Source organism: Chaetodon trifascialis, chromosome 11, assembly GCF_039877785.1.
Source record: "Chaetodon trifascialis isolate fChaTrf1 chromosome 11, fChaTrf1.hap1, whole genome shotgun sequence".
Taxonomy (NCBI): Eukaryota; Metazoa; Chordata; class Actinopteri; order Chaetodontiformes; family Chaetodontidae; genus Chaetodon; species Chaetodon trifascialis.
Genome location: NC_092066.1, coordinates 5,316,740 through 5,334,068, shown reverse-complemented (window position 1 = coordinate 5,334,068; position 17,329 = coordinate 5,316,740). Strand labels below are relative to the sequence as shown.

At 45.5% G+C, this 17,329-nt stretch overlaps 1 protein-coding gene and 1 pseudogene across 2 annotated transcripts in view; one reads left to right on the top strand and one right to left on the bottom strand.

Annotated features, from left to right (window-relative positions):
* Positions 1 to 17,329, top strand: part of LOC139339143 (E3 ubiquitin-protein ligase znrf2-like) — a 52,690-nt pseudogene that overhangs the window by 10,374 nt on the left and 24,987 nt on the right.
* Positions 1 to 17,329, bottom strand: part of LOC139339138 (telomerase protein component 1-like) — a 38,094-nt gene that overhangs the window by 2,061 nt on the left and 18,704 nt on the right. Inside the window, exons 30-51 of one of the 2 annotated variants that reach the window (XM_070974617.1) lie at positions 17,118 to 17,251; positions 16,928 to 17,016; positions 16,314 to 16,428; positions 15,969 to 16,179; positions 15,680 to 15,800; positions 15,276 to 15,400; positions 15,062 to 15,161; positions 11,478 to 11,633; positions 10,946 to 11,164; positions 10,731 to 10,787; positions 7,160 to 7,256; positions 6,797 to 7,048; positions 6,485 to 6,636; positions 4,592 to 4,696; positions 4,334 to 4,438; positions 4,115 to 4,244; positions 3,933 to 4,018; positions 3,510 to 3,636; positions 2,837 to 2,967; positions 2,627 to 2,748; positions 1,885 to 2,028; positions 285 to 393 (exon numbers count right to left, since the gene is read on the bottom strand). In XM_070974617.1, the coding sequence (XP_070830718.1) occupies positions 285 to 393; positions 1,885 to 2,028; positions 2,627 to 2,748; positions 2,837 to 2,967; positions 3,510 to 3,636; positions 3,933 to 4,018; positions 4,115 to 4,244; positions 4,334 to 4,438; positions 4,592 to 4,696; positions 6,485 to 6,636; positions 6,797 to 7,048; positions 7,160 to 7,256; positions 10,731 to 10,787; positions 10,946 to 11,164; positions 11,478 to 11,633; positions 15,062 to 15,161; positions 15,276 to 15,400; positions 15,680 to 15,800; positions 15,969 to 16,179; positions 16,314 to 16,428; positions 16,928 to 17,016; positions 17,118 to 17,251 (2,887 nt within the window). The remainder of the gene's footprint in view (positions 1 to 284; positions 394 to 1,884; positions 2,029 to 2,626; positions 2,749 to 2,836; positions 2,968 to 3,509; positions 3,637 to 3,932; positions 4,019 to 4,114; positions 4,245 to 4,333; positions 4,439 to 4,591; positions 4,697 to 6,484; positions 6,637 to 6,796; positions 7,049 to 7,159; positions 7,257 to 10,730; positions 10,788 to 10,945; positions 11,165 to 11,477; positions 11,634 to 15,061; positions 15,162 to 15,275; positions 15,401 to 15,679; positions 15,801 to 15,968; positions 16,180 to 16,313; positions 16,429 to 16,927; positions 17,017 to 17,117; positions 17,252 to 17,329) is intronic. The other variant, XM_070974618.1, reaches the window with a different exon arrangement.

Sequence of the window (17,329 nt, the reverse complement as noted above, 5' to 3'; positions counted from 1 at the left end):
CATCAACATTACTGAAACCAAAGCTTGTGGTGCACCACACTTGACGTTTGACTTCATGTTGAATTGAAATGTAGGCGCTGCTCAGACAGAATAAAAAAGCCATTTGTCTTTTAATAATTTGTCACAAAAATCTGAACTGGAATGATGAAGAAATGTTTTTCTATAAAAAAGACAAGCTCATTTAATTGACAATTGCGTTTTCTTTTCATAAGCCTGAGAGCTAAAATAAACACATTTTATTTGTAGTAGTCTTATATTATTAGTAACAGAAAATGCAAACTCACAATAAAGCTAATCTGAACTTCTCCCCGTGATTCGCCCACCAGCCACATGCTTTTCTCATCGTTCGGGATCAAACCCATAATTCGGACTCTTTGCTCCCATCTAGGAAATCTTAAACAATATATTCAAACAGTTTGCTGTAAATATTCAGAATGAGCATCCGTCTATGAAGTGAAATGACCAGAATTTATCAGCTTCAGCTACCTACAGCAATCATTTAGAGCTAATGTAATCAGGACATGTGACAAACATCATCAGCAGCATTCTAGACAACTCTCTGATCACCTCCATGAATTGATAACTAATAATTAATGTCATAATATATTGGGCTTCAGGGCATTCAATCGATCGCAACTGGACTTTGTCAGTTTGTCTTGGAAGACGTTTCGCCTCTCATCCGAGCAGGCTTCATCAGTTCATGCGCACCGGACTAGATACGACAGCTCTAGTCCAATGAAATGGTGTTAGGTTCAAGTATTTATCCTCTGAGTGAGGCCAACCCCCAAAACCAAGGATAGTATCACTCTATTGTGAGGCAAACGATCCCCCATTAAGGCGGGGTAGGGTGCGACCCTTGGGTGTCAACGACAGTCGTCTGCCTCGTTAGTGTCCCATTCTTGTCATTGGGAGGCTCCTTGAGCCATGTGTGAATGGCTTTGTTGTTTATTTTCAGAGGCTAAGTTTTTGAATCTCTTTGGAAGAGATGAAAGGACAGCATTGTATGTGGGAGATAGGTGGTGTCTCAGACCTCCCCCTCTGTTCAGAGATGGTTTTTCAACCTTGACATGGATGGCTTCTCTCACTCCTCTTTCAAACCATCTGTCTTCTCTGTCCAGAATATGCACATTTTTATCCTCAAAGGAGTGTGCTTCCTCCTTGAGATGCAGGTAAACTGCTGAGTCTAGACCTGAAGAGTTAGCTCTTCTGTGTTGTGCCATGCGTCTGCTCAGTGGCTGTTTTGTTTGCCCAATATATGAGTCTGTGCATTCCTCACTGCACTGGACTGCATACACCAGATTGTTCTTCTGGGTATGAGGTGTACGGTCTTTGGGGTGCACCAGCCTTTGTCTGAGAGTGTTCCCAGGTTTGAAATGTACCGGGATGTTGTGTTTGTTAAAGATTCGCCTGAGTTTCTCTGATACACCAGACACATATGGAATGACAATGTTATGCCGTCTGTCTCTCTTTTCTTCCTCTGTCACCCTGTTCTTTCTGGAAGCGGCTGAACTTTTCACAAAAGACCAGCTGGGATAACCACAAGTTTTGAGAGCATCCCTCAGGTGTTTGTGTTCCTTGTCTCTGGCCTTTTGGCTGGTTGGAACATTATCAGCTCTGTGCTGGAGAGTTCTGATAACACCCAGTTTGTGTTCCAGTGGGTGATGCGCATGAACTGATGAAGCCTGCTTGGATGAGAGGCGAAACGTCTTCCAAGACAAACTGACAAAGTCCAGTTGCGATCGATTGAATGCCCTGAAGCTTACAATGACCTGGATGAATGAGAATATTCACAGGCATGTCATAATATATTACAAAAAAAACAGCAGTGATTCACTAAAACTGCGCTGACTGATTTGGTACACAGAGAACAGTATGTGGAGTTACTGGGCGAATGTTTGGGACCACATGTGTTCCTCATCGGCCGCGACGGCAAATATTCTTCCATCGCGTGACACACCGAGCAGGATGGAGCAGTAGTTGAGGCGGACCACTGGGGTGTTCACTTTGTAGGTGTTTACCTTCACCGGACTGGGAGTGACAGAACACAGGACAGAGCGAGACTGGTTAGTGTGTAAACGAACTGCTCACACCTTATTTCAGGTCCACACGGAAACACCGCTCTCAATCAGCTTATAACGCCTCCTCTTCAACTCAATGCACACACATCAGGGACGAGTTTCACGTCAGCTGGTTTCATTTTGGATCATTTGTTTACTGTAAGTGATGTTCAGAAACATTTTTTTTTTATTATTATTTTTGGGCTTTATTGTGACAGAGACAGCTGAAGACATGACAGGAAAGAGGGCAGAGAGGGGACGACACACAGCAAATGACGGCAAACTGCAGTTACAGTGGAGTTGCTACTTTCAGATAATTTAAGGCGTGAAAACATCAAAATAGTTCCTCATGTGCATGTTTCTTTACTACTTTTTCATATTTTGAACAGGTTGAGGCTGATAACTTTCAATCTATATTTGCATTTTTTCCTATCACATTTGTTTGTCACCTACAAATGAACACTGGTGTCAATAAAAATGTGTTCATTGTTCTATTCTGTTGCTTTCTTAGTAGTGTACTGCAGGCCAGCATGGCAGCTTCGCAGCGTGACTGTTTTGCTTCTGTTTACCTCGCTGTGCATTGTTGTTGATTCCACACAAGCTTCCACACATCAACAGCAGGTTTCTCGTAGCCGACAGCAAACTGGCCGTCGGGCATGGAGCAGATCGCTGTGATGCCGCTGTCTGAGGTCTGACACACAAACAGACACACCATGCAATTACACAAACACCGCACACCTGTCTGTGGTATACATCCACTTTCTGGTGCGTGTTTTCACCTGCTTGCAGCCGACAACGGACTCATGCTGCCATAACTCGAGAAAACCGGATTCATAACCAACAAGAAGCAAAGCATCTCTGGGATAGAAGCAGAGAGCTGTGACTGGGCCCTTCTCTGACGGAGGACCCTCTGGAAAGAGAGGACACACTGGTGAACTGGGACACACCACAGATTAACCAATTATGATCTTAATAACGTAACCCTAACTCTTAATAACCCTAACCTCCAGAAAAAGGCCACTATATACATGCTAATAAGCAGCTGGTTCATAGTGAATATGTTTACCTTAATATAAAGTGCAACCCATAACATTTTTGGTGTGATCAAGGGCATCACATTCACAAGAAATGAGGATTTTTGTCCCCCTCACTTTTATAGACCTGAACTGATAAAATGTTGATTCACTCACTTCACTCACGTCATGCCATAAAGCAATGAGCATGAGTACTTTGCTGACTTTTCTGCCCTGGGTTATGCTGCTCTACCTTAGTTGTGAGGGTTATTGGGGCTGAATGCAGCCTGAAAGGAATACCTGAAGACACCATTCAAGGCCAAAAGAATGCACTGCCAAATTTTTTGAGGGTAAAAAAAAGCAAAGCACAGAGCTCTTCAAAGAAAAAGGTACACGCACAACATATCATATCACATAAAGGCAGATTACTAAGGATTACCTATTGTCAATGTCCAGCACCGTAATGAGCGGTCTTCAGAGACAGTGAGGAACTCTGGGAGTCCTTCTTTGGAAACAACTCCAGATATCGCACCGCTGTGACCCTGGAAGGTGCTGTAGTGCTCCACCTGCATGTAAAATATACAAACACAGATAAATACATGAAGAAAGTGAGACAGGAAACAAAAAATAGAAAAATAAGTGACAGTCTCCACTCTTATTATGATTAAAAACCTTAAGGAAGTCATTTCAGCTCTGTATCTACACTAGAACTTTAGATGAGTCCAAGCCAAAGAAAATGTGTGATTAACGCTAAAAAACACGACCAGGACAAAAATGATACACATACATATAAAGGAAATATTTCACTGAATTGTGAAAAACCCTTTTAAAGCACTTTCTAATCTTATTTGGACCGACAGACCTGTAGTGGCTTCCAGAGCTTCACTGAGCCGTCATCAGACGCAGTGAGAACAGTCATTTCTTCAGGGTTCACTTCTTTGGTCTTGTCTTAAAAACAATGCAGAAATTAAACTATCAAACTAGGAACAAAGCAAAAGAGAACAATTACAAAGAGTAAGTATATGTGCACTCCAGACAGTTCACCTGTGTGTAGTAGGAGAGCGCAGTGGTTGATACGCTGCTCATGTGCAGCAATGTGGCAGATTTCTGCGCTCTTTTCCTGAGTCCAAACATGCAGCGCTCCCTCTGCACAGCCGGCGATCACATACTGTCCCTGCACACACAAGCACCAAACATCTCGTTTTGTTTGAAGAGAGGGAAACAATGCATGCTGTTTTTTCTCCGAAAGATAGATCTGCTCACCACACAGCTGACAGATGTAAGAGGACTCCCCCAGGAAATTTCTCTGAGGCACTGGTCCGTCTGCGGATCCACGACACAAAGCCGCCCATCGACTGAGGTGCTGACCTGCAGCAGAAAAGGGAGGCTTGATGAAGACAAGTTAAAGGAAACACAATGGTGCTGTAGATGGCAGAACAGAGTGATAAGACTTTCAGGTAATAGATCTGTAACTCAGCGTACTTAAATTTCTATACAACACAAAATGTGATGAGGATTTACCACATAGTCTGGAGTCCAAGCGCAGCTGGTGATCCAGTCTTTGTGGGAGTGAGGTAAAGCCTTGGAGAGGAAAGGAGACCCGCTCACATCCCACACCATCAGGCGCTGAAACAAAGACACCTGTCAGTACTGCAGTATATCGACTGAAATCACTGGTTCACAGCCCGAGGGTCCCAACCCCCACTAGGAGTCGCCGAAGGACACGATGAAGACCTGAACGCAAGCTAAATTAAAGAGGCTTCACCCTGCATTAGAAAGTACGCAGTTCACACAACCAAAGAACGAATAAAACAATGTCTTAAACACTGAATTGATCAAAAAAGCAGCCTACTCAGTGTGCGCGATTGGTGAAATAAAAAAAAACAAAACATACAAATACAAAAAATACAGGCAAAGAATTGTATAAAAAGTTCGTAAAAATATCAGGAAACTCACCTCTGATGCAAACTTGCTTGTTTTACACAAACTTCCTGCAGTTATTGCGCTCACTAAGTGGGTTAATTGTACAGTTAATCAGTTGTTCTGTGCTGTTATTGTTATGCAATTAATATAATGTGAAATAAACATAAAATGTGTCACTTTGTTGACACCTGTTCACTAAATGATAGGAAAAAGGCTGGGAGCCACCGGGCTGCATTACAGAGACACCTTTCTTCATTCAGTTCAACAGCACCACAAACGGCATCCTTCAAACTGATCAGGGAGTTTCATCAAGACACTCTGTGATATCATATACTGTGTCATGTCAACTCAACAGCAAGTGTTTTATATTAATAGTCAGTGTTTGTATTAAAAACAAAATCCTTGATAATCCTGAATTAACAAGGGGGGGCAATGGACCTAACTTGGACAACTGGTATGAAGCAGGAATTTACCATATTCATGACCTTTGGGATAGAGGAAAATTTAAAACATTTGAAGCATTACAGGCTACATACAAACTACCAACAAAAGAATTTTATAAATACCTACAGGTCAGACACTATGTCTACACCAAAATGGAAACTCTCAACCTTGCAGATGACTTCAACTCACTAGAAAAGACTCTTTTAGATCTTAAACAACGTCATTTTGTCTCCAAACTTTACTCCAGATTACAATATTTGAAAACAGACAGACTATCATTCCTATGGAGAATGTGGGAGACCCAGTTGGAAATGACAATAGACATTGAAACATGGGAGGAAATTCTACTTCTGCCATCAAGGATTTTCATATGTAAAAGATTCAGAGAAATGCAATATAATATTTTACAAAATGTTTATATATCTCCATACATGTATAGTAAATACACAGCAGGGGCCTCTCCAAACTGCCCAAAGTGTAAGACTATGTTAGGGACAAGAATTCACTGCCTCTGGGAATGTGAAAAGATTCAACGGTTTTGGCAAAGTATATGTGATGAGGTTAGTGTGATCATTAAACAGCAACTACAGCCTAATCCAATATTATGTTTATTGGGATATATCCATGATTCATTCAGATCCCATAAGAATACTATACATTTTTTGCTTATGTTGGGCCGAAAGGCTGTTATGAATAAATGGGTAGGAGAGGAACCCCCATCACTGCATCTGTGGAGATCTTTGATGGCAGACTATATCTCTCTGGAAAAATTAAGATTTCGTATTAATGGTCAGAATGACCTTTTTGCAGCAAAGTTTGACAAAGTGCAAAGATACCTGGAAACTCAGACTACAACTGCCTAAAGAGCAAGGCCTAACAAGGACTTTTGAGATAATTGTTGTGGATGTGTTCTGGATTTGCTACATCTGTCTCATAATCTGTATGTATTGTACTGGACTGTTATAATTCTGAAAATGTTCAATAAAAAGAATGTTCAAAAACAAAATCCTGACACTGTCACAACACTGCAGTACAAACACACCGTACCTGATCCTTTCCGCCAGACAGCAGCAGGTTACCATCAGGGCTGAAGGCCAGACAGGTGACTCCTGCAGTGTGGCCGGTAAGGAATATATATGCGTCAACGTAGGGGTTGAGGGGCAGCTTGTCCAGCCACCACAGAAAGGTTAAACAGTCATCTAATTAAAGGGAAATACAGAAGAGCGAATACCAAAGAGTTACAAGCAGAAAGTGTTGAGTTTTCAGAAGAGGAGGCTGAAAAACACAGCCTCTCCCTCAGAAACACAAGTATGTTGCCTTTGAAAGTCGTGTTTTTACTTTACCATCTGGAACACTCACCTGTAGCTGTAGCCAGGTATTTGGAGTTTTGTGCCAATGCCAGGATGGGGCCTGACTGCACACTGGACAGCCCCAACATTTCCAGGCCGACTACCATTCCGTCCTCTCCTTCTTTCTTCTTCCAGATCCTCACACGTTTGTCACTTCCTGCAGACAGCAGCAGCTCTGGTTCGGTCTGCTCTGCGTTCTCAACGAGCCACAGCAGGCTCAGCGTGGACACGTCCAGGTCCTCGGAGGCCCAAATCTCCTCAACTACGATCAAATGAAGACTGTTAGGCTCGTTCACCAGATCTATATTAAAAACACACTATCTTCATTTTGGACAACACTCATGCAGAGAAGAGGAAAGACATAAAAACACACCTGGGTTAAGACTGAAAAGTCTGATGCCATCACCATGGTAGCCCACAGCGACGTAGTCTCCATTGACAGCCACACACAGAGCAGCAGCAGGCTTGTACTGAAACGTCCAGTGGAGCAATTGATTTGGAGAGAAATATGAGATTTATGTTAAAAAAAAACAAAAAACAAAACAGCAGGACAGAATGAAGATAAGATGAGCAGTAGGGTTGGGCGGTAAGCCGGTAATAATGTATCCCACGGTATCTAAAAATAGCAACGGTATCAGTTTCATTACCGTCATTTAAAAAAAAAATGCTGCGCATATAGGTCTATAGGGGCCTACATATGACGTACCATCGTCATAACAAAAAAGAAGTCCACTCCGTTCAATGTATCTGGTTAAATTTTTACTTGAGAAAAAGGTGACTGCGCAAAAATACATGCTAAAAATGAACCTGAGCAGTTTTACAGATGTTTTAACATAGGTATGTCCAGGCGCTCATTTAGGCGCATCTGGGCAGAGTATAGTTATCTCGTCCAAGCATACGGAGAAACTCCTCTGTTGAAAACACTTTTTCAGCCTTTTTTCTGCTTGCTATTGTTCTTAGCTCTCATAAAAGGACGAAATGCAAATAAAACAGTAAAATAACGCTTCTGACTGCTCAGCAAAAACCTCTGTGAGCGCTCTGCGTAGTCATGAGACGGAGCGGTGAAACTAACTGCGTAGTTACGCCGGTCAATAGCTCAGCGACCCGCCCAAATTCACCATAGAAACACCAATGACGATCCAGAAGGAAGTAAGCCCAGAGATAGGTTATTGCATGAAGAGCGCTCCCTCCACTCTAGAAACCCCCTCCTCTTTATATAAACAAGCAGGACCTTCGTGATTGATCTCAAACTAACACAGTAATATGAGGAGACATTAGCAGCGTTTTTTCGGGGTGGAATATAACTTTTGACCACAAAACAGCGAAGGTAAGACATACTGTATGATTTAGCAAAGTTTTTTTTTTTTTCTGCTTCTCTTTGGCTGCTAGCTCGCTGAGTTTTCGTCGCACAGTGAGGAGGCAGACATCTTCGTGATCATCAGAATCTGCTTTCATTTGATAGCGGGCTTTTGTGGTTTGTGTGAAGTGGTGAAATCGACAAGCGCGTATAATTTCTTGGGGTATGAATTATGTTTTGTTTGGGTGGCAATGCTTGGTGGAGGCTTTTAGCTGAGTTTCTCCCCGTCATTCTGGTATGCTACAAGTTAGGATTGGTGCTTCTTCGCGTGAGCATTGACCATATGAACTGCGCGCATGTCACGCTGCCCTGCAAAGTGATTTTTAATTAGTCACGGTAATACCGTATACCCCGGGAAAATGTGGGGAAGGTTTGACGGTATCAAAATTTGGATACCAGACATACAAAGGTGGAATGTTGTTCCCTTTCTAAGTTTGAGCTCTTGGATAGAATCAGTTAGGTTGAATATCTTGCCAAGATTACCTCTTCCAGTGCCTGCCAACTGAAGTATCACTTAAACAATTTTTAGAATGGGACAGGAGGATATCTCTGGCAAGGGAAAAAGGCCAGGATTAAATATAGAACTTTGCAATTAAAAAAACAAAGGGGTGGAATGGGCCTTCCCTGCCTAAAAGAGTATTATCATGCAGCTCAATTGAGACCATTAATTTGTTTACTCTCACCAATGTACACTGCAGGTTGGAAAGATATAGAAGGTACAAGTGTGAAAGGAACTCCGGTAGCAGCCCTACTGGCAGATAAGAAATTGCAAGATGATCTTATGATTTCAGAGGATCCCTTGCCTGACATCTTCCTAAAATCCTGGTAGGAAGTAGTAAAAACCTGTAGATTGGAGCATGCATCTAAAATCCTGAGGCAGTGTGCCTACGATTCGGATGATAGATTTGAGAGATGGATCCCAAAGGACTTAACCAGCAATTACTCTTTTGTCCACAAGGGGGCTTTCCAGAGATTTGAAGCTCTGCAAAACGAACAAGGATTGGGAAAAGAGGACTTTTACAGGCACCTGCAAGTTAGAAGCTATTTTCATCAACACATGAAAGAGGCTTTAGTAGAACTCAATTCAGGCTTCCTGTAGGTATTTTTATCGCAGAAGTCCCAGTCTTGCAGCAAAATTATATCCATATTGTACAATGGCATCCAAAAATCAAAACAAGAAAGTACTATATATATATATATATATATATAGGAGAAGTGGGGAAAAAAAGGAGAGGCAGTCATCTCAGTGGAGAGTTGGTAAAGAATATGTCAGCTACAGTGGAGGTCAACAGGGTCAAACATGGCGGGAATTTTGTTGGAAGAACATTGTGAAATTTTTTATCACACCCATTCAGAAATGACATCAGGGTAATGATGACTTTTGTTGGAGACTATATGGCACTAGTGGAGCCAATCACTTCCATATTTTCTGAGACTGCAAGGTTATCAGAGAATTTTGGGAAGAAATCCATAAACATATAACAAATATAATGGGGAGGAATATTACCTTCAACTATGAATCTATGTATTTGGGAGACATTGACTTTCACAATTGGAACAAGAATGATAGAAAATTGCTTTGTGTACTATTGGCAGCCAGTAAAAAAACTATCACAAGAAAATGGCTTAAGGTAGAACCACCCACCATCGAGGAATAGATGGATATAGTACATGAAATTTACATTATGGAAAAATTTCCCCTATGAGTACAGAGAGAAAAGTTCTGTCGGATTTGGTCCAAATGGACTGAGTACACAAAACCTGTAAGATCTGATTTCACTTGAGTCTATTCTTCATTTAAATCACTTTTGTGTGTAACACTACCACCAGAATTTTTGAAGAAGATTTTTTGTTTTTTATTTGTTTTCACTGAGTGTGAAACTGAGAGGCCTTAGGATGTGAGCTCCCCTGGTTCTGTTCACTGGATACAATACTTGAATGACTCAAAAATATCTTGGAAGAGCAGCATGGAAAAGACACTTGGACTTTCTGGAATTACTCCCATCCATTATCAAGGGAAATAGGGCGGACAAACCAAAGGAAAAGATACTTTAGGGTCCAGGGAAGGACTGAAATGTTGTGAATTAAAATGTAAATATTTGCTTTTCCAAATAAAAAGAAAATATCAAAAAAAAAAAAAAGGAATAATTTCACCAAAAAGCATGACATGTGCATGCTTTGTATGTTGTTGTGTTCACCGATGCATGGCATGTTGTGCGGTGATCAATAAAGTATGTATCTTAATCGGGCAGCACGGTGGCGAAACAGGTAGTGTACGTGCCTCACAGCAAGAAGGTTGCCGGTTCGATCCCCGGGCGAAGCCTTTCTGTGTGAAGTTTGCATGTTCTTCCCGTGCCTCTCCTCTCCGGGTACTCCGGCTTCCTCCCACAGCCCAAAAACATGCTCATTCGGTTCATTGATGACTCTAAAATTCCCCCTAGGTGTGAGTGTGAATGGTTGTTTGTCTTGTGTGTTGCCCTGCGATTGATCCAAGGTGTACCTCACCCATTGAAAGGGATAGGTGGTATAGAAAATGGATGGATGGATGTATCTTAATCTTAATACACAAGATAAATAAGGAGCTTACTTCATCACTTGTTAATGTGGAGACCGAACGTCCAAGTCCCGCCGACCACAGCTGGAGCTGTTTTACAGAAGGACAAATGATAATTAGTGATAATTAGGTGAGTAAAGCAGTAAATGTGCCGTAATTATATAATCACAATCTAGCCACTCTGGCCCGTGGAGCTAAGTTTAGTTTCTCGGATCCTTGCTCATTGTTTACAGGCAGCGACGCCTCACTGTGTGATCGGAGCCGGCACTCAGCAGCATGCTGCCTTCTTCCAGGAAGGTGAGGGCCTCGGTGGCTCCAGAGTGAGCCTGGAAACATCCCACACAGGTGGAGGTGGGCACCGACCACACCCTGACCTCTCCGGACACAGAGCCAGAGCAGAGCATGGAGGAGGAGGAGGAGGTGGAGAAGGAGAGACTGCGCACTGATCTCTGGTGACCCAACAGAGGCTGGTGGAACAGACAAAGGAGAAATGGTGGTTGTATTTTTAAATAAAACCTGTCAAAACCTAGCTGCAAACATTACCCACAATGCAACTCAACCACCAAAATTCAGCTCAACATTCAGGTGTGTTATGCCAGTGGTGGCTAATGTAGCCTTGAGCTGCTAGCCTCATGTAAAGATGAGGAGTGGGCTGCACAGGTCTGGCTTTTCATCCTTTACAGTGTCAGAATTATTACTTTTATTTTGAAAGAGTGAACATGAAGCTGACTTTAGCTCTCTATTCCTATGCGTCTTTGGCCTCTCCTCACAATAACTCACCGGAAGAGTTTCATTCTGGAGCCAGTTCCACACGATCACATTCCCGTTCCAGCAACCAACAGCCAGCAGGTGATCCTCTGGGTGAAAGGTCACACAGTTCAAAGGGCTGGAGCTGGGCAGGGCCGCGACCTCGTGCCCTTTAGCCGAGGACCACACCTGACAGCAGAAGATCAGCACGATTTGGTCAGCACGAGTAAGGAAGGTTACTGTTGACTGTTTCAGTGATGTGTACAACTGAATAACAGCTGACAGCAAAATTTATAGCAATGTATATTCAGATCCTCAATAACTGCAAAAATGTAGTTCCGACTCTTCCTGGGCGAAAAAACTATTTAAAATCCATCCATCCATCCATTGTCTTCCGCTTATCCGGGGCCGGGTTGCGGGGGGAGCAGTCTGAGCAGGGACGCCCAGACTTCCCTCTCCCTGGACACTTCCTCCAGCTCTTCCAGGGGGATCCCGAGGCATTCCCAGGCCAGCCGAGTGACATAGTCACCCCAGCGTGTCCTGGGTCTTCCCCGGGGCCTCCTCCCGGTGGGACATGCCTGGAACACCTCCCTAGGGAGGCGTCCAGGGGGCATCCGATAGAGATGCCCGAGCCACCTCAGCTGACTCCTCTCGATGTGGAGGAGCAGCGACTCTACTCTGAGCTCCTCCCGGGTGACAGAGCTCCTCACCCTATCTCTAAGGGAGCGCCCCGCCACCCTGCGGAGGAAACTCATTTCAGCCGCTTGTATCCAGGACCTCGTTCTTTCGGTCATGACCCAAAGTTCATGACCATAGGTGAGGGTAGGAACGTAGATTGACCGGTAAACCGAGAGCTTCGCCTTTCGGCTCAGCGCATTACTGCAGCCGCTGCACCAATCCACCTGTCAATCTCACGTTCCATCCTTCCCTCACTCGTGAACAGGATCCCAAGATACTTAAACTCCGCCACTTGAGGCAGGAACTCTCCCCCAACCTGAAGGGAGCAAGCCACCTTTTTCCGGTCGAGAACCATGGCCTCGGACTTGGAGGTGCTGACTCTCATCCCAGCTGCTTCACACTCGGCTGCGAACCGTCCCAGCGCATGCTGAAGGTCCTGGCTCGAGGTAGCCAACAAGACAACATCATCCGCGAAAAGCAGAGACGAAATCTGCCGGCCCCCGAACCGAACCCCCTCCGGCCCCTGGCTGCGCCTAGAAATTCTGTCCATAAAGATGAAGAACAGAACCGGTGACAAAGGGCAGCCCTGCCGGAGTCCAACATGCACCGGGAACAGGTCCGACTTACTGCCGGCAATGTGGACCAAGCTCCTGCTCCGGTGTACAGGGACTGTACAGCCCTCAACAGAGGGCCTCCAACCCCATACTCCCGGAGCACCTCCCACAGAATGACACGAGGGACATGGTCAAATGCCTTCTCCAAGTCCACGAAGCACATGTGGACTGGTTGGGCAAACTCCCATGAACCCTCAAGCACCCTGTGGAGGGTATAGAGCCGGTCCAGTGTTCCACGGCCAGGACGAAAACCGCATTGTTCCTCTTGAATCCGGGGTTCGACTATCGGCCGGATTCTCCTCTCCAGTACCCTGGAATAGACTTTCCCAGGGAGGCTGAGGAGTGTGATCCCCCGATAGTTGGAACACACCCTCCGATCCCCCTTTTTAAAAAGAGGGACCACCACCCCAGTCTGCCAGTCCAGAGGCACTGTCCCCGTCTGCCACGCGATGCTGCAGAGGCGTGTCAACCAAGACAGTCCTACAACATCCAGAGACTTGGGGTACTCAGGGCGGATCTCATCCACCCCCGGCGCTTTGCCACCGAGGAGCTTGCGAACTGCCTCAGTGACTTCAGCCCCGATGATGAATGAATCGACCTCCAAGTCCCCAGTCTCTGCTTCCTCTATGGAAGACATGACAGAGGGATTGAGGAGATCCTCGAAGTATTCCTTCCACCGCCCGACAATATCCCCAGTCGAGGTCAACAGCTCCCCACCTCCACTGTAAACAGTGTTGACAGAAAGCTGCTTCCCCCTCCTGAGGCGCCGAACGGTTTGCCAGAATTTCCTCGAGGCCAACCGGTACTCCTCCTCCATGGCCTCCCCGAACTCCTCCCAGACCCGAGTTTTTGCTTCTACAACTGCCCGAGCTGCCGCACGCTTGGCCTGCCGGTACCCATCAGCTGCCTCAGGAGTCCTATGAGCCAACCAGGCCCGATAGGACTCCTTCTTCAGCTTGACGGCATCCCTTACTTCCAGTGTCCACCACCGGGTTCGAGGGTTGCCGCCACGACAGGCACCGCCGACTTTACGGACACAGCTACGGACAGCTGCATCAACAATGGAAGTGGAGAACATGGTCCATTCGGACTCAATGTCTCCAACCTCCCTCGGGATCTGGTTGAAGCTCTCCTGGAGGTGGGAGTTGAAAACTTCCCTGACAGCGGGTTCCGCCAGATGTTCCCAACAGACCCTCACGGTACGTTTGGGTCTGCCAAGTCTGTCCCACTTCTTCCCCTGCCAGCGAATCCAACTCGCCACCAGGTGGTGATCAGTTGACAGCTCAGCCCCTCTCTTTACCCGAGTGTCCAAGACATACCGCCGAAGGTCAGATGATACGACTACAAAGTTGATCATTGACCTCCGGCCTAGGGTGTCCTGGTGCCACGTGCACTGATGGACACCCTTATGCTTGAACATGGTGTTCGTTATGGACAAACTGTGACTAGCACAGAAATCCAATAACAGAACACCACTCGGGTTCAGATCGGGGAGGCCGTTCCTCCCAATCACACCCCTCCAGGTGTCACTGTTGCTGCCCACGTGAGCATTGAAGTCCCCCAGCAGAACAATGGAGTCCCCGGTTGGAACACTTTCCAGTACCCCTCCCAGGGACTCAAAGAAGGCCGGGTACTCTACGCTACTGTTTGGCCCGTAGGCCGAAACAATAGTGAGAGACCTATCCCCAACCTGAAGGCGCAGGGAAGCGACCCTCTCGCTCAGCGGGGAGAACTCCAACACATGGCGGCTGAGCTGGGGGGCTATAAGCAAGCCCACACCAGCTCGCCGCCTCTCACTGCAGGCAACTCCAGAGTAGAAGAGAGTCCAGCCTCTCTCAAGGAGTTGGGTTCCAGAGCCCAGACTGTGCGTAGAGGTGAGCCCGACTATCTCTAGCCGGTACCGCTCAACCTCCCGCACTAGCTCAGGCTCTTTCCCCCACAGTGAGGTGACATTCCATGTTCCCATAGCCAAAGTCGTTGTCCAGGGTTTGGGTCGTCGGGGCCCCCGCCCACGACTGCTACCCATATCACATAGCACCGGCCCCTTCTGATCCTTCCTGCGGGTGGTGGGCCTACGGGAAGGAGGGCCCACGTTGCTCCTTCGGGCTGTGCCCGGCCGGGTCCCGTGCCACCAGGCGCTCACCTGCGAGCCCCAACCCCAGGCCTGGCTCCAGGGCGGGGCCCCGGTGACACCAATCTGGGCGACGTACGCTTCCTTGATTGGATTTCTTTCATTAGGGGCTTTTTAAAATCCCACAGAATAAAAGGAGCAAGAAAAGGCAGAAACTCAAGCATCAGGAAACAATTCTGCACACAACGACTAACTTTCAGCATGGAGTCTAAAGACACAGTGGCAAGGTGCTTCCTGTCTGACGTGATATCACTCGCTGTTATCGCATTGGTGTGGGCATCAATAACAGCAGTCCTGCAAGGAGCACAAGTGAATTCAAACATCATTAGTTTGTGCTACATCTGAGAAATCTGAAGATTTGTACACTCTGAGGCATTTTGTGAAATGTCCCTCCAACTCTCCTCTGACCTGCAGCCATTCTCGATGTCCCAGATCTCTATCCGTCCATCGAAGGAGGTGGTAGCAAGACGTCCATCCTTAAGAAAGACACCGCTCGAGATGCCGTCGCAGCTGCTCACCAGCGATTTCACTTCCTGTTCACAGCCACAAGAGTGTTGATATTAGACTTTTTTTCCAATGTCAAAACTGAAGAGTAATTTGAACATTGTGTAGACTTAAATCCTGGTTTCTATTCTGTTTTCTATGAGCGTGCATGTGCAGAAAAAAAGACTAGACAAGGAAAGTATGGCTGTGAGCGCAGTGCTGCAGCACAGAAGGAAACATGAGGTCGGGGTAGAGGAGCACTCTGATTACCGAGCTGCTGCATTTACAAACGGTCACTACGCTGACTATGCTGGAAAATTTGTGCATACCTGTCCAGTCTGCATGTTGATGAAATACAGTGTTCCCTGTCCAGTGCCAACCACCATCAGCTTTTCATCCAAGCTCACAACCAAACAGGTCGGCTCAGAGGTGAAGGTCGACACCAGCTTACTGCAACGACACACACGAGGCCATTAACACATTCCTATATACTAATATTAAGCTAAAAAGGCAAAAAATAAATAAAGCTCTCTAAAGTCAGCCTCAGTCCCAAGGAGTGGATTTGGGAAGAACTTCTAACACACTTCTTCTAAACCACTTTGCAGACAACCTGCTTACCTGGTCTCCTGAAGGGGCTGATTGTAAGTGTTTAGCACTTCAACTACCCGAGCCTCTCCTTCTGCCACCAGGTCTTGTGCCCAGGTGTGAGCAGAGGTCCAAGGAGGCTCGTTGAGGGCTTGCTGAATGAAAAGAGCCGGCCAGGAAGAGAGCAGGAGAGCGTGACGCCGCAGGAAACTCTGGCAGTCCTTGAGATCAGCATGGAAGCCAACTGAGAGCACAAGGAGAAAGGTGTATGAAGAAGGAATAAAACACAGTTTGTGGGAATTTGTTTGAGAGGAAATATGTGAAGGATTAAAGGAAGAACCATCTAAACAATGACAAGCTATTGTCGTGCATGCTCACCATACAAGCTGTAGGTCTCCAGGAGCTGATGCAGGAGGCCGTGGCGCACATTAGCATACAGGAAGTAGTAGTTGGAGAGCAGGGACTGAAGCGCCTCCTGTTGGCCACTCTGACTCTGAACAAAGCCAAATAAAGGAGCTGAAGTCTAAAGTAAATATCATGAATAACTGTGGTTCTCTGGAGGATTCCTTCAACGAGGATGTAAAAGAAGCATTTCATATGGCACTAAGCAATATTCAAACATATTCAAGAGCTTGACAAACATGTTTTAATGCGATTATATTGGAAGGAAAAATTTCCAATTCTGTCTGTGATGACAGATGTGTAGGACATGATAAGGAACCAGAAAGTGAGAGTAGGTAGGCGAGATTTAATTAAAACTTCAGTGGAGTCGTACCTGATGAAGGCCGAGGAAACTGAACCTTTGATTAAATAAAGCGAGTACACGTGAAGGTCAGTGTGCAGCTGATTGCTTCTCTATTGCAAAGTTTTTTAAGAACTGACAAATGAGAGTTTATTGGTGAATTTATATAGTTTGTACCTCAAAGTAACAAAGTACTGTTGCTCATTTTGTGCCGCTTTTATATGATGTGTGATGACGGGAGATAACTGACCAGGTTGGAGGGAAGGTGCTTGACAGAGTTGGCCTCACAGTGAAGGAAGGTATCTGTGCCCCGCTGGTCAGCAAGGGCCCAAAAATGAGCTGTATGAAGAGACAGCACAGTGATACTAGACTAGTTAAAATATATATACGGTGACCAAGACTTACTTAGGTTGTATTGAAACAGACTGTGTGTACTTTACCTGCTAGTACAAGGTGAGCTCTGGTTCTGTCACTTTCTGTTGGAAGGAGGAAGTCCTCAAAGGCCTTCCTCACCTCTGGATTGGTTAGAACTAGTAAGTCGTCAGTGTTGTGGCAATGAGACAGACCAATCAGGCTGCAGAAAAGGATCCAATTAGGTTAAATAACACTTCCTCCTTTAGGATTATTGTCCATAATTTTACATTAAATCTAA